The following is a 26,291-nucleotide window of genomic DNA, read 5'->3' on the forward strand; positions in this document are numbered from 1 at the left end:
TCAGCCTGGTTCACATGGGACGATTTTAAAATTGTCGGCCGTTTTTCCAAACCTGAGAGACCCCACACACGGCGATAAAAAAAAAAATCACGGGTCTAACAGTTTTGGTCGTACAGAGTGTGGTGCGCAGCCACACGGCAAAATCAACACATCACACACAAACCGATTTGACTCCCGAGTATTCCCAGGTCAGATGGAAAATCTCGCAAAATACCTCGAGATCAAACGTGACTTCAGAGTAAACAATCATGGCGGACGAAGAGGATGCGGTGGCGATAGTTTGTTTTTAAAACGAAAAAAACATTATCAAAAGAAAAGGCGATGGTCAAAGAAGTGGAGACAACGCGAGCATGGACGGCTGTTTTGATTTTGTTTCTGGTGCTTCCTCTGCACCTCGTCACCTCGCTTTCTGATTGGCTACACGCCACAGTCCACTGGCTGCATGCTCTTTTGTCCCCGGGGGGCACCACAGACGAGGAGAAATCGGGCCAAAAAAATCCAACATGTTGGATATCCCCGCTTTGAGATCGGAGCGACCCCGATGTCCTTCCGAGCAGACGAGAGCACTCTTAACACACCACACACGGCAGGAATATCTGATCAGATATTCCTTAAGATTGTCAGAACAGAAGGGGTAAATCAGGGCTAAAATCGGCCTAATTATCCTGCCGTGTGAACCAGGCTTTGGACAACAACCAGCACAGGACCATGTGCTCACACCAAACATGACTAAAACACAAGCACATGGCCAGTAAAACAAATCACAAGCCATGTGCTCACACAAAAAGAGACATGAACATGCAATGAGAACACCCAAAAGCCGCATGTTCACAAAAACATGATAACATGAAAGCACACAGCTAGTGTTGAACACAAGCTGTGTGCTACACAGCACAAGACAAAACAAGAATGTCAGGGCTCTGTCACAAAACCAAGAAATAGACTAGACAGAACTGACAGAAACCTGACAAAAATTTAAAAAATATCTTAGGGTTACTAATCTTACATTACATATCTTACATTCTAATTCTCTTAAAGAATTAGAATTAGAATTAGCCTTTATTGTCATTGCATCGGGATACAATGAAATTTCAGAGACTGCTTAGCGGTGCTGCAATACAAACACACATATAAAAAACATTCACATTCCATTTATAAACCTAAGTGCAGCAGTTAAGCCAAGAAAGTGCAAGTTAAAGGTTTCAAACAAATATGATCGATCATCGCTGTCACGTACGAGTCCACGTCTGCACCATGGCACTATGGCCCTAGAGGACCAGGATGCATGAGGGAGAACCAGAGTGGACAGTATGCCATTTCTTGAAGTGTTAATAGGTCCACCTCCACCTGGGCAAACACCCTCCATATCTGCTGCACCCTGCCTCGACAGGATGTCTGCCCCCAGGTGTTGGTGCCCAGTAATGTAAACTGCTCTCAGGGAGAGCTGCTTTCTCTAAGCACACAGGAGGATCTGGTGTGCCAGTTTGAAAAGGCGGCACAACCTCAGCTCCCCTGATGATTTATATGTACAATTCCACGGTTTCACTTTATTTTGATGGTCCCTTTAACACATTCTGTTGTCTACAAGTAGCATTGCACCTTCATGTCTACTAACTCTCATTAGAGTATTAGTAGAGTATTAGTAGACTGGTAGGGTTAGGGTTAGAATAAGTTGACATGTAGTTGGGAAGTTGCTTATAGTCAGTAGAGTGTTTGTTGGAGGAGCATCATGATAAAGAGTTAGCAGATATTATGCAGACAGTCTACTGATACTCTAATGAGAGTTAGTTGACATGTAGTTGCAAAGTTGTTTATAGTCAAAAGAATGTTCAAAAGGGACCATCAAAATAAAGTGTTTCCAATTTTACCAATGTGTTGTCTATACGGACAAGCACATGATCAAGAAGGTCTGGTACGAAGTGTTTCCAAGCTAGAAAGACTGTATATGTATATAAACTGTGTACTGTGCTAGACTAACTGGGACTCGTCACAGCACTTACATATTGTTACTTTTTGGTTGGTTTAACTGCTTCTATTGTAAGTCGCTTTGGACAAAAGCATCTGCTAAATGGTTAAATTTAAATGTAAATCTAGTATTTAACAGGCATCAATCATGAAGACAACTGTTGCTGTTTAGGATATAATATAATGGATTGTTTAAGGCTGATATCAGATTAGAAAGGTCACTTAACTGTGAATGCTGTCTAACAGAGTCATTATTAATCTGCCTGTCTCTTGTTTTCTCTATTTTGCAGCGGTATCTCTCGCTCTAGCTTTGAACGGCGTCTTCACAAATACCATCAAGTTGATAGTTGGCAGGTAATGTAAAAACATGATTTCTGTATCATTTCCATACGAATTCTATACCACTTTAAAGGAATGTTCTAGGATGGTTAACAACTGTAATCACTGAAAGGATTTTAGACAAATTTTTAAGTATTCTTTACAAAATAAAACAAAAGAATCACAGTTACAGTAAGGCGCTTACAATGGAAGTAAAAAAGGCCAAGTGATACATTTTAAAATACTGGAGGAGTGAACAAAAACAGACACAGGGATGCAGAATGCAAACAAATGTTGATTAGATTGGCACAGTTAGGAAACAATGGTGGACTTCTCATGTTTCGTATCATAGGTACTTTCAGTGCTGTCAGGAGCTGATGCTATGTGGAACACCCTTCAGGTATTACAATGGTCTAGAATCACAGCAATTTACTGGCTGATGGTGCTTGCACCACCCATCGAGGCACACGCCACCTGTAACTCAAAAGAACATACTCGCGACATCACTCCACAGATTTCTTTTCTTCGGGAAATGGTTGATCTGACCTGTGTAGTGAGTCGTTATCTTCCTATTCTCACCTTAGAGAATTGAATTTTCAGACAACCTTCTTTGACACATACGATGTGTGTGTGAAGTACATGCTCAAGCAGCACTTAACTGCCTATATGACTGTTGATTAACCTTCTTTCTGAGGAAAGAAGTACGTTCTGTGACTTCTGCTCAATGTATCTTGCTGGGTTCTACAAACTATATAACATGGTTAAACCAATTTAATTTTTGTGCTTTCCACAACTGTTGTCCAGTACTAAAGGAAAACTCCAGTACTCAGGCAGGAAATACTTTCTCTTTTGGAGAAAGGAGCCATAGAGGAAGTGCCTCCTTCCCAGGTAGAGTCTGGCATTTACAGCTGATATTTTCTTAATTCTGCTGGGCCAGCTCCAAATGAAACTGTTTCAGTGGTGGATCAACGATTCACTTGGGTAACCCCAAGTTGGCATTCTCCCCACAGAGTTATTCAAGTTACTTGCAAGGGATTTTGTACTCTACTACATTAAACACGACACTGGTTTTTGACGCAGGATGTCTGGCTAGGTGCAGTCTTTGATCACAAGACGATCAAGACGGATGCCTCTTTGGTAGGCTGGGACATGGTCTATCAAGGCCGTCAGGCCTACTGAGTCTGAGACGGCGCCCATCTCTGTTGGTGGTTCTTCTGACATTGAAAAAATCCTTCTGGACTGTCGGACTGCCCCATGTTGATCAGAATGGACAACATTTCAGTGACCTCTTATCTGAATCAGCCAGGGGGAATGCATTCTCACTTCCTGTAAAAGTTAGCGAGGCACGGTCTACTCTGGGCTATAAACAAGTTTCTGTCTGTCAGGGGGGTTCATGCTCCAGATCGGCTGAAGCTGGGAGCAGACTTGGGGCGTGTGTCCACCAAAGCATTTTTCCTAAGGCCAGAAATTTGTTTAAATAGTTTTCAATGCCTGGCAGGACAAATATCACAGTGACCAATTGTCACATCCTGATTGTAAATGGAAAAAAATCATCCAAAAGCTGAGCAAGTACAGTACTTTTCAAGTTTTAATTTTTATAACCATAAGCAAACTATCTGCAAAATCAGATACTAGTACAGGCCAATTCACACTGCACTGACCAACAGTGAAAACGACAGACGCCAACAGACTCTGTCAGGGGTAACACACTGATATGACAAAACCCAACAAAACTATTTAAGGCACAGTTTGAGGACCATAAGTGGAGGTTACACCCTCAAGTAGTAAGTGTGAGTAAGTAAGCAGAGGTTTGATAAGGAAAAGATGTTTCTGTTTGACCTTTTGGTTCTGGCCTCTGTACGGAGATCTCTGATTGGTTCTGGCCTTTCTTCTGAGATAACTGAAACCATTTTGAATTCTAGACCTTCCTCTTTGAAGCATCTTTATTCTTATAATTCACGGCTCTTTGTGCCGTGGTGCAGGGAGTGGGAGTTGCACGAGCATGTCTTTTAGAGGCATAGGTGACATCAGTAGGTGCATTTACATGGTGCATTGAATTCCAATTTCAATTGGTTTAAAAGTCCAAAATGAATGAAAATGCTCCATGTAAATACCTCAATTGTAATAAAACTGATTGAAATTTAATCTAAAATTCTCTATTCACTCATCGTCTGTGAAGTGGTGCAGAACAACGTTGTCCCACAAGTGCTTGCTTCGGACTCTCATCTGCAGCCACTTTGTTTTGGGTGTGGTAATGGGCTTTTTTATTCCTTGATTAATATAAGCATCATTGCATAAAGCTTTGCGCGCTCGTCGTCTCCTAATCTCCTAATTAAATATTTGGTTTGCTTTTTAAAACAAAGAAAAGAAACAATGGGTGGAGCTTTTCGTAAAGCTCCCCCTGTCTGGACCTAATCAGTGAATCTAGAAGGTCCAACCACACCCTAGCCCTAACCTTAACCCTATCCCTAAAACTAAATTAGGTTAAGCTCCATCCCTTAGATCCAAAGAGGTGGACCGATTTGATTCATTTGACTCTGCAGTGAGTTCCACTAGCAATACATTGGCGTGATTCTATACAGGCTTCAGATAACCATCACACCTGGAGGGTGTTCCCCATAGCACCAGCTACTGATGCAGCATCTAGTTCCCTTCTCAGGGAAGCAAGGTTACACTGAGATGTTCAATTGCTGGAGGATGGTGCAAGCTCTCCTAGCGTCTTGGGCTGTAGGTAGGGAAACACTGTGGCTCGATGGCCCGTAGGCCTAGAACAGAATATCATAAACATTTACAAAAAATACAAAACATGGATAATTGCAATTTTTTGTACATATAAGTGATGTTTATTCTGTAGTTCAGAGGTTTGGATACCTAAGTTCCACCTAAATAAATACAGTGATTTAATAACTCGATAACAGATCATTCATCACTAGAATGATTATTGTGCTAGATAAACCCATTTCTTTGCCTGTGATTTTCAAGCAATCCTGAAGAACTTGATTGGCGGGTTCAGGTGAGTTTGGTGCTAAACTCTGTGGAACAGTGGGTCCCCATGAGCAGGGTTGAAGACCTCTGCTTTATACAGATCTATTAGGACAAGGGTGCAGAACTCAATTCCTGGAGGGCCACAGCCCTGCAGAGTTGCGGTGCTTTCATGCCATGTCGTAATTACCATAATTTCCAGATTCTTGCTTGTAAAAAGCATTAAGATCCTTGTAGAACTTGTAATTTCAGCTTCTGAACTGGTAATTTTCTGAGAGTTCAAACTTGTACCACATGACCGCTGTACCAACTGCTATGTGTGTTGAAGTCTGCAGGGCTGTGGCCCTCTAGGAACTGAGTTTTGCACCCCTTTATTATGATATTTGTGCTTTTATTTGTAATCATGCCCTTACCATTGGCTGAGATCTCTGATGTTGATCTTTATCTCAGGCCAAGGCCAGACTACTTCCACCGCTGTTTCCCTGATGGCCAAATGAATGCCAAGATGCTGTGTACTGGAGAGCTAGACCTAGTAACTGAGGGTCGAAAGAGTTTTCCCAGCAGCCATTCCTCCTGTAAGTGCCGATGCGTAAGCTTAACACATTGCTTGATCTGCATTAGTTATACAAATAATTTATTTGGCTAAACTTTCAAACTTGTATAGGGGAGAGCATTGTCAGTTGTAACAGGCAGCAGCTGCTAAATCAGAACCAAACTAACAGTTATGCAAACAGACATTCTCATTCTCGATATGGTGGCCGATTTATTGTGCATCCCTAATGCATATTTCAATCATAGCTCTCCTAATCATTTTATGAATATGATAATGTATTTAGTCTTGGCGGACTAGGGTTTTGACTTGCAACACAGATATGGTGCTGCTGCATAAATGGGCTAGGGTGACCACCATCAAACAAACCAAATGTGGGATGATTATAAGTTTGTGTGGGACAATGTGGGACATGTTACCAACACTAAAATATAACCTGAAACTGTTATATAAAGTTTATCTAACTTAATAAAAACATTTGTACTCTGCCTTTCAGCTGATAAAAAAGTATTTGTTCTTTAGTCCCTTCCAGAAAACACAATTACATCACAATGTAACATGACATGTCTTTATTTTACATGACATTTAAATTCAACATCACTGAGCCCAAAGGCAGCAGGCAAGTCCAACTAAAATCCTACAAAATAAATAATGAACAAATTAAATATAAACCAACATGAAATTAGATCATTGACAGTCTTATATATTAAGAATATTTTAAACCAAAAACTTTCATATTTTTTTTAGAAAGGATGTGAATTAAAACAACCACAGCACAAGTTGATAAATTCTGTTCTGTTCTGTTCGAATTATCCATTTGTTTTCTGACAGAAACACATGGAACGAATCACCGCTCCACATTTTGATTGACAGCGTCACAGCCCACTAGTGACTGTGTTTACTCCTGTCCTTTCAACCATTGGATAGGATTTAAAAACAGCTGTTGTATTTGTACTTCTGACGAAGAGTTGTTAAATACAGGTGAAAAACTACACCGCAAAGAGAATAAATAAAATGCTTTCTTAAAAGGGCAAAAGAACGCATGCACGTTTTCTTAATATGGTATTCAAAAACCAACAGACTGATGAAAATGCAGGACATTTTCTCAATGTGCGACGTGCGGGACAAGGGGTGAAAAAGCTGTGCGGTACAATGCAAAGCGGGACGGGTGCTCACACTAAAATAGGCACACATAAATTCATCAACAAGACAAAAAAACAAAGGAGATGATACAAATACATGCCGATTTGCAATCATGCTGCTAATTGTAAAATATACTTCTGCATTGATAGAAATATATAAATCCTTTCAACAAACACATCAGAAAGACAACAGAACACTACAGCAGATCTATGGCCCAAAGATCCCTGTGCTTGGATCTGCTTTGCTGAATTGCTTAAAATCTAGAGGCTATCTGGGCTAGCAAAGAACAAAGATATTTAACTAGTGACTTGCAAGTGAGCAGTGTGTACCTGGGTACCATAACCCCCTTAGGTTTGTTAACTATTGGCCCAAACCAGGTATGTGTGCCTGAGCAAATAAGGCTCAAACTTACCTAGTTAGAATGTGCACTTTGTGTTACTGTAACAAATAAAATCAATTTGTAAAAAAAAATGGAAGAATATTGTCTTGTAAAATGACTCATTTTCATATAAACCATGGTCTCATGCAAGATATGTTTGCTGTATCCTCTTTACTGTTGCTGCCTTACTGTCACGGATTGTCCTGGTATAATACTTACGAACATGAAGATGAAGATAATTAGCCAAGGCAAGTTTATTTATATAGCACATTTCACAAACAATGGTTATTTAAAGTGCTTTACATAGAAGTAATAATTAGACAGTCTTAAATAAATCCGCTGGGTAATCCACAGAGTAAGAGTAGCGAAACACACATCCAACATAGACAAGACCCGACAACAATTAACAGAATCAAGGGAACTTAAATACAAACAAGGATGATTAGACACACACACCTGACCTGAATGATGAAATCAAATCTGTGACCATGACAATAAACAAGCCAAGGAGAAACTATGCAAATGAAAAAGTGGTGCGATGTCCGACCCAGGTGGAGCAGTAGGTCCGAGAGCATTTAAAAATAAACACTCTTTGTCATACCATAAAAATAACCTGTAGCCCATCTGAATTATACAACAATTAGGCTATCCATCTCATAGTGAAAACCATGTTGCCTAGCAAAATTTCCTTAACAGTAAAAGTGAAATCTTATTGTAGTTTTGAAATCGTGTTTCCGTCTTACTTTTTAAAATCACATACGGGGATAAGTTTGGTTCCATCAGCGAGGCATGCAAACCTGACAGTCACGCAGCTCTAGACGGTTAGCTTGTCTTTGACTGTTGCGTTTTTAAGATTGTCTTTTTGTGCTCGCGATCTTGTAATGTTACACTCTGGCACACCATATTTTTTGGCACACTCGTCTTATGTGTATTTGGCACCGCCTATTGTTGCGGGTTTATTTTTGAAATGTAAAAGTCTAGACCCCGAATATAAGACAAAACCGATTTTTCAGATGTATTTCTAAGAAAAAAAACATTGTCTTATATTCAGAACAATATGGTACTAGTAACTTGTATTAATGATTTTTCAGCCATTTTGACTAAAATCATCTAAAAATGGCCTCCATTAGCCAACTCATTGTTGCATTTGGTTGGATTTGCACTCCATGAACAATCACTACTTTCTCTTGCTAGCTCATGCCAATGCCTATTTCATTTTTAATGGGTTCTCATTCAGGCAACATTTAGTCACTGTTTCCTCAAGCAGCAATGTTGCCTTCCTTCTGCTGATGCTGTTATTGTTGCCATTGTTGTTAAATGCAAAATGCATGCTCTCTCGCTAAGATTGATTATAAACGTAATTAACTTATTTTGCATCATACACAAACTTGTAAAACATCAAACATGATTTTGAACGTGTATGTTTATGAATTGATAAATGCAGATCCGGCAGGATGGTTTAGTGATTTGGAATAATGAAAAGGCTGTTAACTAATCTGAATTAGTTACTAAAGGCTGAATTTCAGAGGAATACTGCAGGACTGCGTCTAATTGAGCCTCTGCCCCTTTAATTGGGCACGTTTTAAAAGTCCCCTCTTTGTTCCTATCCCGGTGCCGCCCGGAGGGAACCAATTCAACAACCGGAACGCAATTTCTACCGAGGGGGAATTCAACACCACCACACCCCCAGGAACTGGCTTTTGCCCCTGTCCCCTCAGAGGTCTGTGCACGCCATAGTCTATAGACCACAAAGCAACACGATTGTGATGTCTCAGCAGATCGAGCTTAATTTACCCCCATCCCACACAGCTCTAGTGTATGATATTGGAGTTGACATTTAACCACATTACATTCTTGTAGCTACCTTAAGCTGACTGTTTTTTACAAATTTATAGTTTTTTGTATAATAATTTTCATTTGTGTATTTTTTTTACATTTTATATTTAATATAAATACAATTTAACATTTGTTTATATTTAATTTTTATAACAGCCCCAGCATACTTACAGGCCAATAGAATGGTGCATAAACAAATGTATAATGAAAAACCTGTAAATATTAAATCAGCTCCAATGCTGATTCCAAGCGATTGCTTTATATCTAAACACATTGCAATGGTTCCACAAGTAATGGGTACTCGTGTAACATAAGCAATGATTTACATCCGAGTGAAGAAGACGGAGGGAAGGGCGCCAAAAAAGATAGACTTAAAGGGGAACTTGGCAACTATTTCAACTTAACAAAATCGTTTAGAAATCATTTGGATGGTTTAATAACCTGTTCTGGTGAGAATGGTGACTTTCCCCGCTCCCCCCAACGTTCCTAAGCGGAAAACCAACCTTGCAACATGAGGACTAACGTCCCGGTAAATTGGAAATAGGAAGTCTCGTGTGAAGTGAGAACAAGCGAGAAACACAAAGTGCTTTACAGCAAATCGACATAAACACACACACCGCCCTCAATGTGTGTGGTGTATTACCCACCTCGGTAGACACACTCCACACGATAAAGTTGGCCGGCTCTGATAATAACAAATGCACATGAGCAGCGGTAGAAAGGGAGAGGAGGGGCCGCAAGTCAGTTTTTGACGACAGTGTTGTGAAATATACGCCTCACAGCTGTAGGGGGAGATCGCTGAGAAAACATGCGACAACAAAAGTGAAAATCAGCGAAAAAATGTCTAGAGTTGTCAAGTTGCCCTTTGAAAGCAGCCCAGCCAGTTGCAGAAACTGCTAAGACTAGTCTTACAAGTTAGTCATCACGTTTTTTCTTGAAGACTGTTCACAAGTCAGTTCATAAAAACGGAGATTGGTCTAATTTGATGCTAAAAAATAAGACTGATTTCCCCTCGACTACCCGCTAGTTGGTCGTACTAGTACTTAAGTCAGAGTCTTAACATAATGGCTATGTTTATGCAACTGGTCCCAGGACTGGCCTACAGCGAACACTAAACCAGATTATTTAAATGTTCAGAATCAGCCGAGGCCAATCAGCTTGTGCCATGCAGGATGTGGTAATGGTGTGATTGCTTGCTGATTGCATGTAAAGGACCTACAGTATCAGCCAGCCCCATCAGGATATGAAAAGTGATTAGATATTGAACAACACACAGCAACGCCAACTGACTTTTAAAGGTAATTGCATCAAGTGACAACAACATCTGCTGCCAAGGACACTGAATGCATCTACAAAAGTGGTTCCAAACCCTTGTCCGAAAAAATGTTAAAGAAAGCTTAAAGAAAGAAGAATAGACGTTACTATGAAAGCCAAACACTGGTATGTATAGGCCTGTAAAAATACTTAGAAACTGTTCAGAGTGGTTGCATAGAGGAACAAAGGAAGAAAACGATGAAGGAAAAGTTGTTTTATAGTCTACTCTTGAGGTTTGTGCGTGTGGATTAGAGTTGGTGAATTTATTAAGCTGAAAGACTCTTTGGTCTCGGATGTTATGGCGCCTTGGCACTTACTGCAGGCACAATCATTCTTTATTTCATCGTGTAGAGAGCAAACGCTTGTAAATAAGTGCATTTATTCCATATTAGGACAGTGACAGGGAAACAAATTTAAACAGAAACTCCAAAGTCTGACTTTGTAATGCATACTTTTTTTAGCCTTCCCCCAAGCCCTTGACTTGACTAACAGAAGATTAACACTTTCGAAAGTCATCTTCAGTTGCTTTTGTCAAGATAGCAAACTGATGTGAGAAGCAAAAGACTTTTGTTATTGCCCCTCATATTCATCAAAAGCAAAAATTAAGCCTGACTAATTAAGACTCAAGTTTACCCTGGTGCAGTTTTATCAACATTTTAATTTATTCCCTTTAAATCCTATAATGAATGAATGAATGAATAAATGAAATGAATCCTGAAAATTGCTTTTTGCATAGAAAAATAGATCCAAGGCAATCGAGATGCATCAGTATTGTTTTTTGCTATGTTTGTTATGTTATGTTTTATTATTTAATACAATTAGTAAGTGTGGTCCAAAGACTTACTGAGATTAAGAATCTTTTACAAAAGCATCCTGACTTAGATCCCATTCTTTAAATTAAATAAGGTTGATATGAGGCTAATAACAACTTAATATAATACCATTGACATTAGCTGAGTTAAAGTAATTATGATAAAGTAAAAGACCATTATACTTACAGAATGTTTTGCAAAGACAGAGCAAGAACATAACGCAAGTAATTAAGGTTTACCCTCTTTAAATTGAATATATAAAGCAAACTGTTAGCTGAAATATCCACAAAATTAATATAAAGAGTGAAATATGAGTGAATGGTTTATCGGTCAATCAGGTTCATGTAAAAGTTTTTTTTTTTTTAATAGGGTCACGACACATTTTCTTTTAAGAATCATCATTCTTTTAATTCATTTTTAGATTCACAAGATGGCTTGTCATCATTTGTTAGCTTTATTTTATTATTCATTGAGTCAATCAATATAGACTAAAACATTTCAATCCCTGAGTAATGTATTTTTTCATGAATGTAAACATGATTATTTATACAGTATGAAGTACATAAAGCTATTGTAATTTGTTAATTAACATAATAAAAAATGTGTAACTGACACAAAAAAAAACTTTACGAATGAGTTGGCTACCATATCTATAAATAAAGGTTTAGATTAAATGAAATTGCTGTCAAAGGTTTATCATAAATGCAAAAATCCTCCTGTGGATACTGCTTTTATGACCCCACCAATGTGAAAATTTTGCAGAAGTGCAAGCATCACTACATCACTTCCTCGAGCTGGGCTTTATGGCAGAGGGGCCTGAGGCCTCTCCTCAGTAAAGACATTTGCGCACCTAATCCTAAATGACTCTCACACTGTCAGAAACTAGATTTAACCTCAATTCAAAGCATCACGTCTGGAGGAAATCAGGCACTGCTCATATAGTACAATCCCTGCTGTGAAGCACTGAGGTGTAGCATCATGCTGTTCCCTATAGGGAATGAGGGACTGGTCGAACACAGCAAAAATAAATCTCAAATCTATTAACAGGGATTCACATATTGCTGAATTAATATGTATGAAGACCATTTATTGCATTTGCCTAATTTTTTATTTGTGGATATCCATGCTATGTCATAACTGTTTAAATCTGATGGGAGAACCAAGATGTCTTAATTACTGTTTACATGGGTGAAAGCATTTTAGCATTGTATCAATTTTTGGCATTTTAGCAATTTCCCAAAACTTGCACCTGATAATTTCTGTGCACTAAATGAATGTATACTGTATTGTGTTGCATACAGAGGATTTGAACATTATTTTCTAGTGCTTTTCATCTACTGTAAGATCACTTTACAATAGTAAAATGAAAGTAATTGGGTAGGTAAAACATTAAGGTTTGTGTCTAACAAGAAATTAGCCGCTACACTTTATTATTATGGTCCCCTTTAGACATTCTGTTGACTATAATTAATTTTGCACCTATATTTTTCAAATATTAGTCGAGTATTAGTATAATAAGGGGTTAGGGTTAGGCTAGGGTTAGGGTTAGTAGAATAAGTTGACATGTAGTCAACAGAATGTCTAAAGAGGACCATCAAAATAAAGTGATACCAAATTAACATCCTCAAAAATACTATAATCCATATATATATATAATGTTTGCTGGCCCTATATGAACAATATAGGCAAAAAAATCAGTCTTTGCATTGAAAGATCCAATTTTGCCTTCAAGCTCTAATTTCACTTCCAAGAGTGAGAATAATTTGATTTTGTTGAGGCGAAGAAATGAGGTTTCCAACATATATTTGCAGCCAAGATATTCTCTTAATTTCATTTTCTTCTCCAAAAGTTCTTCGGTAACCTTAATTTTGAGCCTGCAAGAAAAATCCAACTGCTCTTTGATGATCCGACTATCTCATTAGTTTCCTGTTTATTGCAGGAATTCACATATTACTGCATTAATATGTATGAAGAACAGTAATTGTGTTTGCTCTAATTTTTATTTGTGTATATCAGTGAAACTTTGAAACTATTTAAATCTGATGGGAGAACCAGGATATTTAACTACGTTTGCAGTGGTGACTGGCAAGAACAGCTGCCCACTGACAACAAGAATCTCATCTGAACAAACCCTGTATTAATTACTTTATTTTTTTTTGCATGAAGATTATGAGATTTTTTCCCCACGTGGGTAGTTTTTGTTAATGAGCGCTGTAGGCCTACATTTAGGGTTGTAACTTGAGAAGGGATTTTTGGATGAAAAAAGGGATTGATAAGATTTTAAAATGTTGATATTATACCAATTTCTGTATTTTAATTTTAAACAAGAAAAGCCATCTAATCCCAAATAATGTCTCAAAATTCCTTTGCTAATACATACATATGTTTTGGTAACACTTTAAAATAAGGGTATATTAATAATGATTTATTAATACCTGAATTAATACTTACTTTAACCATAACTAATGATTAGTGAAGCCATGACTAATCAAGAACGAATAAAGAGCTAACCTGTCATATGGTTTCATGCGTGAATAATGACAATCATAACTACATGATAATTAATGCATTAATTAACATTTAGGGGGAAACTAAACTAAACAGTCTCTTTAAGAATAAACAAGAAGTACTCTGACTGTAATTTATTTAATTAATTTAAAAAATGTAAAATTCTGCCATCTGCGGTTTCATTATAACATATATTGGATGGCACATTAGTTCATCATTATTTACATGGATCCTTGTTATCAAATGTAGAAAATATTGAATACACTAATAACTCACCAATAATTCAATACTCTGTTTTACAAGATTATTTCAAACTTCAAACTCACCCTACTCTGGCTTATACCCAGCTATCCAAAAGCTATATATATATATATATATATATATATATATATATATATATATATATATATATATATATATATATATATATATATATATAAAGGTGAAACCTAAAATGAAAAATAATTTGTTCCCAAAATAAATACCCAAACAGGAAACATATTCACTAGTTAGTGTAACATTTGCTAGGTACCACTTTCAGTTCATTACCATCAAACAACATAAATCCATAGTCAGTCTCATTCTTGATTAGTTAATGTGTTCACTAATCATAAGTTCATGTTAAAGTGTTAATTCATGATTATTCATGTACCCTTATTATAAAGTGTTACAAATGTTTTTTGTTCTGTGGTTTTCTTTATTAATAGTGAGTTTAATATTTTATTCAGTATAATAAGCATCTGCAGGCAACTGCGTCTTAAATTATAACAAAAGTCTAATAAAAGCAAAAGGCTGTCATTTTCACTTATAACTTAATTACTAAACTTGTAGTCTTGCCAGGAGGCTAAGTGTTAGGTAATGGGTCCCATCTGGCCAAACACTCACTTTGCTTCTTAGAGCTGCATCACTTTTGATAAAGCTGTCTGCATTTATCGGCAAACCCCTGGAATCTTTGAGACTTTGAGGCTTGAGAATAGTATATATATCAGCAGAAAGTGGACAGATCAGTGACCACCAGTAGTGCAATTATGTCTGCATTTTCTTCAAGCTTCATCTCTCCGGAAAGCAGGCTCTTTCTCTTTCTTCGCACCCTTTTTTTGTATTAGATCTTTTGATGAAGCTGAATGATTAATCTGGTGCTAATGTGTTTCCTTTGTGTGCAACAAAAGAATGTCGATCTTCCAGTGGTCTTCTGTGGTTCAGTTGCCCTGTTTTAATTTACACTCTATAGTAACAGGTGTCTACCCTAATGTACAGCCGTTGTTTGCTATCTTTTTTTTTACCCAACTGGTCTATTATGTGCTGGCACGTACATAGGTTTGAATACTAAAAATCATGTTTATGAGGAATAAATGTTTCTTCCATCCATATAAGAGTTCTCTGGATGTAGGATAGTTATTATTCCTAACGACCAGCAGCTGTTGCACAAATCCCTGTAAATATTTTTTTTAATAATAATTATATATAATTATAACTAAGTTATAACTAAGGGTTTTCTTAGCTTAAGGGGTTTGTGCAACTGGGACCCCAATGAACCAATACAACTGATGCGATCTTCAACCGGATGGAACTGGATTAAATATTTTGAATGTTCCGATCCCAATCTGACTTCTGACCGTAATGCTGTCTAAATCATAATTATGCATTGTTCGTTTGTTGGCCAGAGGACAACTGGACCCCCGACTGAGCTTGGTTTCTGGCAAGTTTTTTTTTTTCCTCCATTCTGTCTAGGTCTGTCAAAATTGCTCAAAAATGACGTTTGAATATTCCCTCTATAAAAAACACATATATTCGAACTATTCGAACATCTGGTTGCGCATTTTGTCAATGACGCGCATTACGTCAATAACAGGACAAATTAATACAAAAACACATAACTACTTGTATAGGCTATGTAGGTTATTTAAGTTTAAACATATTTGACAACGTATTAACTTACACAAAAACAAGTAAATCAACTAATGGCCAAGACCGCAGACCTTACTCTCGCTCTCACTCTCGCTCGCACTCGCAGGCACTCTCTCTCTCTCTCTCGCCCTCACCCTCTCGCTCTCTGCACATAACGGTTAAAATGAACAACAATAAACAAATGTTGAGTGCTGATGAAGAGTTTTGTGCAAACAATTAAAGGTCGCGACTCTTATCCTAAATATAGCAGGCTTCATTCAGTGATTGAAACAAATATTGTTAACATTAATTGAAGTTTTACAGTATATAGAACCAACATTGAACGCTCCGAGCGAGCTGTGCTGTGGTAAACTGCTGCCATAATGGCTATTTCCCCTTGGCGGTCTCTGACGTGTATGATGTAATCCCAGCTCATTGGCACACACGTTGGAGGCGCCCGCGCCATTGGATGTGCAGTTGCCGCAGTACAGCCAATGATTGAGCCAGACACTCACTGTGCTAGCTGTGCAGCTGGAAAATGCGTTTTACATTTTAAGCTTCAGAATTTTGCCACTCGCAAAGCAGACAGCCGCGTCTCTGCTACCGCGGGCGTGTTTTTCCACATTCGAATATTAATTTTCACCTTCGAAATTCTCTTTTTTAAAACTATTCGAATAAATATTCGAATTTAGAATATTCGTTGACAGACCTAATTCTGTCACCTGATGGAGTTTGGGTTCCTTGCCACTGTCGCCTCTGGCTTGCTTAGTCGGGGACACTTAATATTATTATCTAATATATATCTAATATAAGATCTGCCTGTTTTGACACCATTGACACCAACTGATCTGGACAATGACATCACTGTTTTCTCCAGAGCGACTGTATATAGAAATAAACTAAATTAAATTTAAAACTAATTATTTTTACAATGGAAATGAATCAACACTGAACTTACTTAAGCTGGACAATGACACTATTTTCTTCTAGATCTGTTTTACAGCCGTGTTGCTTGTTGCATATTTTCCTGTTCAATGTAAAGCTGCTTTGAAACAATCTGCATTGTAAAAAGCACTATATAAATGAAGGTGACGATGCAGTTTGGCCCATATTTGCAATCATGAAATTTTTTTTATAGATATTGTTAAATGCCAAGAATTAGTCTTAATAATTGAATAAAACAAAATCATCAGGAGATCATACAAATATGCAGAAATCAGAAAACCACACATGTTGTCAACAAGAACCGACAAAATATTGAACTAAACAGGGGGTATATATACACAGGATTAAACGAGTAAGTTAACAATAGGCTACTATGGTAACCGATAGGCACACACTAGTCAACTAAGGAAGACAGGAACTGAGAGCAAAAAACGAATCCAAAACAGACCATAACCATTACAGTAGTCTCCCCCTCCCAGAAGGAGTGTCCTCATGCCATAACTGAATATCATGTGGAGTGACGGAGGGAGGGAGGGGGCTCTGGAGGATGACGAGGGGTTGGCAAAGGGTTATACACAGGAGACGATGGCAGGAGAAACCAGGGAGAAGAAGAAGGTGGGAGGAGCCAGAGTGGAGACAGGAGGATGATCCAAAGCCCAGCCAGGATAGAGGCCCATGGGGGAACTGATGGTGGGAGGAGACAGAGTGGAGTCAGACGTCCGAACACCCGCAGTCGAGCTAGGACAGTTGGTGACCCAGGTGGAGCCAAGGAGCCAAAGAGACAGGGCAACACCGATGGTCATGGAGGCCGAGGCAGAGCCATAACAACCAGGGGCCGAGGTGGAGGTGGGGTGCCAGAGGACTGAGGTGGAGCTGGTGTGACTGAGCACCAAGGTGGACCCAGAAAGAAGGCAGAGTCTGACGGAGTCCAAGGGGTGGAGGGATGAAGTGCAACTGAAAGCCTGGAAGTCTGTGGCGCTGCAGAGCAATGACTGACCAAGGTGGAGCCGGAGGGACAAGGGAGTCTGATGGAGCTGTAAGGAAGATGGTTCCAGGTGGAGCAGAGTGAGGGAGGAGCCAAGGTGAAGCCAGAGGGACAAGGGAGTCTGGTGGAGCTGTAAGGAAGATGGTCCCAGGTGGAGCAGAGTGAGGTAGGAGCCAAGGTGGAGCAGGCTGGTTGATGGGCAGAGAGGCTTAAGCTTGTTGGGATCAAATTTACCTCAGGGCTGAGGTATTGTTGGGGCCCGACTTCACACAGTCTAACTCCACTTGCTCTTACTCTTGCACCTGGTCAGAAATTGCAACTAGCCCGGGCTCCAGGACGAGTATGGCTTCAGCTCTGGCTACGAAGTGACATTCTCCATCCACGGAAGGTCCATGGTGGGTTTTGGATCTGGTTTCCCAAATGAGGGATCAGTAGGACAGGAGTGGACTGGGAGGGCTGCGACTGAATGACATTGTCTTTTACTTCTCCAACCATGAAGGGTGAGCCACTCAGCCATAGAGCGTAGTCGACATACTGTGCCAGGATTCAAGATGTTTCTCCCCTGGGCATCAGACGGACTAGAGGGTTATTCAGCCCACTCCAAAAGTATACCTTGAGCGTGCCATCGTTCCTGGACACCAGGTGGGAGATCTTCAGGAAATCCTCAACGTCATCTTCCAGGGAGTGGGCAGCTTTAGTAATGGCGAGTAATAATTCCTCGGGGGAGTGGGCTGAATCATCCATTGAGCTCATAACAAGGGTCGGTTCTTCTGTAATGGCATGGTTCAATCAAACGAAGGAGAATTTCAAATTCAAACAATCTTTTAACAATAAACCAAAATACTCAGGAGATCATACAAATATATAGAAGAACAAAAAAACACACGTAGTGTCAACAAGAACCGACAAGAGACAAAAGAAGACAGAAAATTAACACCGGAACGGGGAGCACAAAACTAAGCGAAAACAGAACATAACCATTAGGGCTGCACAATTAATCAAATTTCTAATTGCGATTACGATTACGGATGCCACGATTACGTAATCGTTCAAAGCCGCGATTACAAAAGAAAATCCACTCTGCGTGTGTGTGTTTTAGTGCTTTATGTTATGAGAGGCGAGGCGAATCACGACTACTTCAGAAAACCCAGCACAATATGACATACCAGGCAGTGCAGAAGTGTACGCTGAAATAAAAAGTCTTTCACCTCAGAAAAACGGACTTTACTGTCCTGTTAGCCGTTATATTGTGCTCGTAGCGCGCACTCTTCAATTGCAAAAAATATTATTTTCACTTTGTGTTATTTTTTATATTATTAAATGACTGTGGTGGCTCATATCAACATTATATTAACAAAAACTAGTTTGGGACTGCTATTTAATTGCTTTAGTAGTCCTAATATTTTTCTAGTCTTTACTATGAGTCATTCTTACAATGTATGTGTATGTTAAGTAAAGGGACAGTACTTGTGTGTGTTAACAATTTTTGTGTAAACATGTATTATAATATGCCTATATATATTCAATGTAAATTGTGATAATCGTAATTAATAATCGCAATTACAATTTCAAAGGAATAATCGGCAATTATGATTTTTGTTATAATCGTGCAGCTCTAATAACCATGACATCAATGTTTTTATTTTCAGACACCACTTTTGCTTTGATTATATATATATATATATATATATATATATATATATAATCTGCTACAAAATTAAAGCGGTTTTGAAATGCAAAGAGTGCTTTTTTTACATAATCGCACAGATTCAAAGTTATATCCAGTCAAATACATACCTGTATTCGATTTATTACAACCCAGATCTAATTGTGTGAGGTGAAACGTTTTAAGACTGTTCTCAAAGATTGGTTCGCTTTTGCTTCTACTTCATCTTTTTCATATATGATTTGTTTATTGTCTTAAAGGTGTAGTGAATATTATGTAGTCATTACTCTTAAAAAACATAATCTATGGCAATATAGTTTAAGATGTGACATTTAAATTATCCTTAAGAAACGTTAATAAAAGATGGTAATAAAACTTTATTAGACATTTAGCACACAGATAGAAAACACTCTGTTTTTGTTTTATTTCTCTATGCAAAGAGACCCCATCCCGCCCCATATCACTAATTCACATCATCAAGCCTGCATCACTGCAAGGACATTATGAGTTGCCCAAGGCTACAAAGTAAATAATTATTCATGGTTATAATTTTGATTGTACTGTGTGGTGGGATGGTTGCATTTCCTATTAAATGGGAAATAAGTAACCTAAGTAGGATTACACCATTTGAGTGGAGAGTTGTTGCACCGTTAAGTGCTCTAATGAGGCCAATAGTTTGAACAGAAAATAAGATGTCTTTACTATGTACTTAGTCATAGTAATACTATTGTGCTATTCTTTAAGCCTTCTTGAACCCTGATTATATCGTATTTGTATGCACAGGAGAAGAAATTTCTGCCTAATAGAAAACACGTGTGTTGGGACTCACCAGGCTCCTCTGTGTCACACATTCAACGTTTACTCTCACCCGAATACTAATTACTTGAACCTTTCCCTCATCAGCACACCAATCAGGAGCTGCATAAAAGCACACACCTCACAGTCACTCTTTGTCTGGTCTCCAATACGGATTACAGACTACATACCCTCTCTTCTTACCTGTGAAGTTCCCTTGTGAAACAGCCATCTCCTTTTGAATCCCCAGGGCTCTTCTTGTGATATTCCACTGATCTCCTGTAAGCTATTGCTCGGAAAATTATATTTACCTGTCTCCTCACCATACTCCGCAAAGAGGCGTGTGTTCTTTCCACTCTCTGACTGCTTGCCCAAGGATAGACATCTGCATAAAACATACCCACAGCACAACCTTTCCTTTACAACCTTTTGTTACTCTCAGCAAACATATGAAGCTCTCTTTCTGTGTATATGATGTAATATTTATGGATAAAATTTTATGAAATAGGCACCCAGATGTGATTTTTTTTTTCTTTTCTAAATACATTTTTGTATGAAATTAAATTGTTTGTAGGCAGATTTCGCACACAAGTTTATGAATGAGACCCACTTTTTTTGTGAGGTAAGAGTAATTTATTGCATAATTTTAAACATCGTACTTTAAAAAATATTTAATATTGATTTAGCAGTGACATTTTTAGTCTTTCATTGTCATTGAGAGTTTTACATTTTGAGGCAACATGAGTAATTGAAGAAGGGTAATGCAACCAAGGTATACTTGAAGCAAATGAGAAGCAATGCAGGACAGACAGTTAGTCTCTAGGTAAGCAGGAACACCTAGTACCCAACGAACAGTACAGTGATTTGGCAACATCCATCAATGCAATTACTGTCAGTGAAAATGTGAACCCCTGGTTAGTAAAACCGACATTGTGTGTCCTACAATTGTTACAGAGAGTGCGCATAATCACTTTGCAGAATCCAATGTGCAAATTTTGAATTAGCAGCTTGGATGCCTAATTATTTGTTTTCTCACCATATCAGTTTATGCTTTTTAATGCAACAGTGCTGGAGTCCAAATCTCTATTCAGTCCCATTTATAGTGAGTAGAAGCTGTAGTATCTCAATAAAAGACATGTTAATGTAATACAGAGTTTAAAAATGAAACAGCAAGAAATTTATCTTGATTCTTTAATGCTACCTCAGGTTGCCAGGGCAACAGGTTTGCAGAGAGCAGGATAGTAGGAAGAGTGCTGGCAAATCTCATTTTTATTTATGTTTTTCCATGGAATTCAGAGAAATACAAGCTCTGTTCTGTGCTATACAACAATGTATTTATGTCTACAAAAGGATTATATTTGGTTTTCAATCATAAAATTCGCTTGAAATAAATGAGACCATTGACAAAGCATAGAGTTATAAAATAAATGTGCCATAGCTCTGATAATTTGGTTTCGAAATAATTGAGGAGACATATTCGATTTCATACTGAGATACTTGGTATTTTGCAAATCTGAGCACATTTTAAGACATTGTTGAGATCTCATTTGAAACTTTAGAGCAGACACATGTCAGATTACTGGGGTTATTTCTATATTAAGAGTAGATTTGCTATCTATTTAATATCACTGCTGTCTAGAAAAGTTTTGATATTAAAAAGTTCACTTCAGTCATTTCCTACTGTATATGGTTTCTTACAGAACTTTGCATTTACTTTTACTCTATATTTTATTTCTCTCACCCTTTGTCTTAGTTGCTTTCTCTGGCCTGGGCTTCACCTCATTTTACTTGGCGGGCAAGTTGCAGTGCTTCACAGATGCTGGACGCGGGCGCAGCTGGCGTCTCTGTGCCATGGTCCTGCCCCTCTACAGTGCCATGATGATCGCGCTGTCCCGCACCTGCGATTACAAGCATCACTGGCAAGGTCAGAGGTTTGCAGCACTGTCCTACAAAACCACACAACTGCTTAATAAATGCTTGTGAGCATCTGGCAGTCAGAGCCACTACATTTACACTACAGAAATGGTTTGTTTAGCAGCACAGTGACTTGGACCATTAATTTAAAAGCATTAATTAGATCAGTGGTTCTCAACCCGCGGCCCGTCGCAAATGCTGATGCGGCCCATGATGCTGATCACGTAAAAAAAAAAAAAAAACGTATTGTTTTACAATTCATATTTCATTCTTGTTTTATTTTATTTATTAAACCAATATAAGTTTGAACAATATTTATTTTTTTGTCAAAATAATTTTGGTGATCATGTAGGCTACTGGTTTCACATATGCGCACTACTGACGCAACTATGAACTCACAATAACACAGTAAACGCACACAATTGCAAGCACGCTCTGGCAGATTTTAAACGCATCAATTAACGATCAAAATGGACAAATTTGTTATTAGAGGAGAAAAAAGATGCGAGGAAAATACTGATAAAGGAACACGTGCAAACAAGAAGAGTCGTAGCATCAGCAGTGAAGGTAGGAAAGTGCTTGAAGAATGGAAGAATCAGTTTCCTGTCAACGAGCGAGATGGACAGCCTTTCTGCTTGCTCTGTAATAAAATACTGGGCGTATGTAAAACTTACAATGTCAAAAGGCATTTCGATACCACCCATGCAACTTTTGACACGAAGTATCCACCTGGATCTCAGGAAAGAGCTTTCAAGATAACTAGTCTTGAAAAAAATGCCATTGTTGAACAGAATACAATGCGAGCTAGCTTAAAAGTGTCTCAGGCCGTGACATTAGCAACGTTCAAAATTTCCTGGCTCCTTGCCAAACACGGCAAACCATTCAGTGATGGAGAGCTAGTTAAGAACTGTTTTCTGGAATCACAATGTCTGTTTGATGACCTGAGCAACAAGAGCGAGATAATTCGCAGGATAAAAAGTTTACAGCTCAGCAATGACACAGTTACTCGTCGAATTTCTGAAATGTCTGAGAATTTGACAGAACAACTAAAAACTAAGCTAGCCACTGCTTCAGCACTCAGTTTGGCTGCGGATGAATCGACAGACATCGGAGATGTTGCTCAGCTTTGCATTTGGGTGAGATGCGTGAATTCTGAGACTTTTGAGGTTACAGAAGATTTATTGGCATTGAAATCGCTACATGAACGAACAAGGGGCGAGGACATTTATAGAGCACTTAATGAAACATGCAAAGACATGAACGTACCGGAATCCTCAGTTGTCTCCATCACTACTGACGGTGCGCCCTCAATGACGGGAAAACACAAGGGTCTCGTAGCTGAAATGCGAAAAATCTCCCCTGACTTGTTGGCATTTCACTGTATTGTGCATCAAGAAGCACTATGCAGCAAGCTCGTTGATGGATACTTCGTGGAGGTTATGAACACTGTGGTCAAGGTGGTCAATTTCATTCGAGCGCGGCCTCTCATGCACCGCCGTTTTATTACGTTGTTGGGCGAACTGGACAGTGCTTACGGAGACCTCATTCTGCACAGTGAAGTGAGATGGCTAAGTCGTGGAAAAGCCTTGCATCGCTTTCTGGCTGTTCTCCCCGAGATAGTAAACTTTCTTAATGACATTGGCGAGGGAGAAAGATTTCCAGTCTTGAGAGACAATGAGTGGAAAACAAACGTTGCTTTTCTTTCAGACGTCACAGCTCACCTAAACAAGCTGAACTTACAACTTCAAGGTGACGAAAAACATGTTGATGACCTGTTGAGCTGTGTTGAGAGTTTCAAAATGAAGCTAGGGCTGTACACGGCACAACTCAAAGATGATGATTTAACTCACTTTCCACTTCTGAATGACGTGTGTGAGGGTGTACTGGACATACAACAGAAAGAACGATTCGTTAAAACTCTCAGTCAAATGCAGGAAAAATTCACCTCACGTTTTTCTGATTTTGAGAAAATAAAATCTGCAGGACATTTCATCAGAGAGCCATTGACTTTCCCTGTGGAAAAAATCAAGGACTTGGCTGCAACTTTCGGTTTGCCCCACCGCGCACTCGAAGATGAACTGATGGATGTTCAGGCAAGAGGACACAGCCATACCGCGCAACAGTCATCCTCAGTTACAGAAATGTGGCGAAACATCTCTGGACAAAACCTCAGATTATTAAGTTCAAAAGTGCTTTCCATATTTGGGTCGACATACATTTGCGAACGCACATTTTCTGCAATGACGCGCATCAAGTCACGTTTCCGTGCACGTCTTACAGACTGCAACTTACAGTCACAACTTCATTGTGCTGTTACTCCTTTTGAGCCAAATTTCACCAAATTGGTCTGCTCCCGACAACATCAGGTGTCCCATTAATGGTAAGTAGAATTATACTCTCTAATAATAATAATAAATCTAACTGTAATCATTTAGATACCTTAATACTTAATATCTTAGTTTGCATTGGTGACGCCAAATGTAAATGATATGCGGCCAGTGAAACTTGAACTTAGACATAGTGTGGCCCACTGAAAAAAAAGGTTGAGAACCACTGAATTAGATCATATAGATTACTGAAATATGTCACTAAATAAACATACTTTTAAAACATTGTTTCTCAAATGTAATAACGTATAATCTTGGTAACTATTTCAATGGTCCACTTTAAATATTCTACTAAGTAAAGTTGCACCTACATGTCAACTAACTCTTATTAGAGTATTAGTAGCTTGTCTACTTAATATCTGCTAACAACTTGATTGTGATGCTCCTCAACAGACATTCTACTGACAATAAGTAACTTTGAAACATGTTATCTTATTCTACAAACCCGAACCCTAACACCCATTAATCTAAGAGTCTACTAATACTCTAAGACTTAGTTATATAATATATATTCGATATAAAGTGTAACCAAAATGTTTATTCTGTCTAGCATTTATGACATTAATGACATCTTTACTCGATCTACCATAGTTATTTCATTAATCATGATAATTAAAAATATATATCAAGATAGTTAACTTTTTTCCAGGGATTAATACAGTTCGAACTGTCTTCAATACTTGTAGAACATAACACTGTGTAAGACTGAGCATGTTGGAGTTACTTCTTCTCCTAGGTAGAGATAGATAAAGCATCAGCAATTGTTTGCAAGCTTTGACATCAGCTTTACAGCTCACTGGTCTGCTTCTAGATGTTTTACCCATACAGTTATTAATCATGTCTGTGTATCATCCAGAATCACCCTGGCACACAGCCATACTGTCACCATCAATAACAGCCTCAGACAGGATGTGAAGCCACATGATGTATCAATGAATAGTCTGAATCACCAAAGAAAGCATGACATAATATGATGGAAAGGGATGTATAACCGATACAGAGGAAAATAACACAGCATGGCCCATTGGTTTTCAGAATTCCTGAAACAGCAGGCATGAGCATCAAAACGATCAGACAAGACAAGAGCTAACACACCACATTTAAAGGCAGTACTGATAAGCTTCAGGTGTGCTGTGCTGATTAGCTCATCAGCTGAGAAGCTTTGCCCAGCAACGCAGAAAACACAACAGAAAAAAGCAAGATGAACACCTGCGAACTGTGACAGTACCCCTCCCACTAAGAACGGTACCTGGCGCTATCAGAGGAACCTACCTGTTGATTGTAATCATCGATAAAGGAGTGATCCAATATGTCCCTTGCAGGATCCCAACTTCTCTCCTCCCGACCATAATGCTCCCAGTCCACCAAATACTGGAATCTCCTCCGTCTCGAGTTCAGAATTTGTTTGACCGAATAGGTGTATTCCCCATCTACAAGACGCATTAGTGAGGGAACCGGAGCAGGTGGATTAACGGGGGAGTGAAAAACGGAAACATTTCGGAAACATGACAAACTAAATGAATATTCCTGTACGCAGGAGGAAGTTTGAGGCGGACTGCCACTGGACAAAGAATTTTAGTGAAAGAGAATGGGCCAGTAAATTTGAGTACAAGTTTATTACAAATAGAGCGGAGAGGAGTAATCTTGGAAGAAAGCCACACTTTTCGACCAACAATGTAGACGGGAGCCTTCGACTGGTGGCGATCAACCTGAGCCTTAGTGTGCGCCCCCACCTGGAGAAGAGTCTGTCTGTCTTTGCCCCCAGTGATATTGAAAACAAATTGGGGGTCCCCTGTCAGAGACCACATCCATTGGGAGGCCATAAATGCAAAGGACGTGGTCAATGACAGCAACCGCCGTCTCTCTGGCAGAGGGCAATTTGGGCAGAGGAATGAAAGGAGCCAC

At 38.8% G+C, this 26,291-nt stretch overlaps 1 protein-coding gene across 1 annotated transcript in view; it reads left to right on the forward strand.

The window, feature by feature from the left end:
* The window catches only part of plpp4 (phospholipid phosphatase 4), a 132,937-nt gene that overhangs the window by 89,319 nt on the left and 17,327 nt on the right, over nt 1-26,291 (forward strand). Inside the window, exons 4-6 of the mRNA XM_077223937.1 lie at nt 2,256-2,319; nt 5,716-5,840; nt 21,839-22,009. Of these exons, the coding sequence (XP_077080052.1) occupies nt 2,256-2,319; nt 5,716-5,840; nt 21,839-22,009 (360 nt within the window). The remainder of the gene's footprint in view (nt 1-2,255; nt 2,320-5,715; nt 5,841-21,838; nt 22,010-26,291) is intronic.

The sequence above is a fragment of the Siphateles boraxobius genome, unplaced genomic scaffold, assembly GCF_051911475.1.
Source record: "Siphateles boraxobius isolate OS27281-9 unplaced genomic scaffold, OSU_SipBor_1 122, whole genome shotgun sequence".
Taxonomy (NCBI): domain Eukaryota; kingdom Metazoa; phylum Chordata; class Actinopteri; order Cypriniformes; family Leuciscidae; genus Siphateles; species Siphateles boraxobius.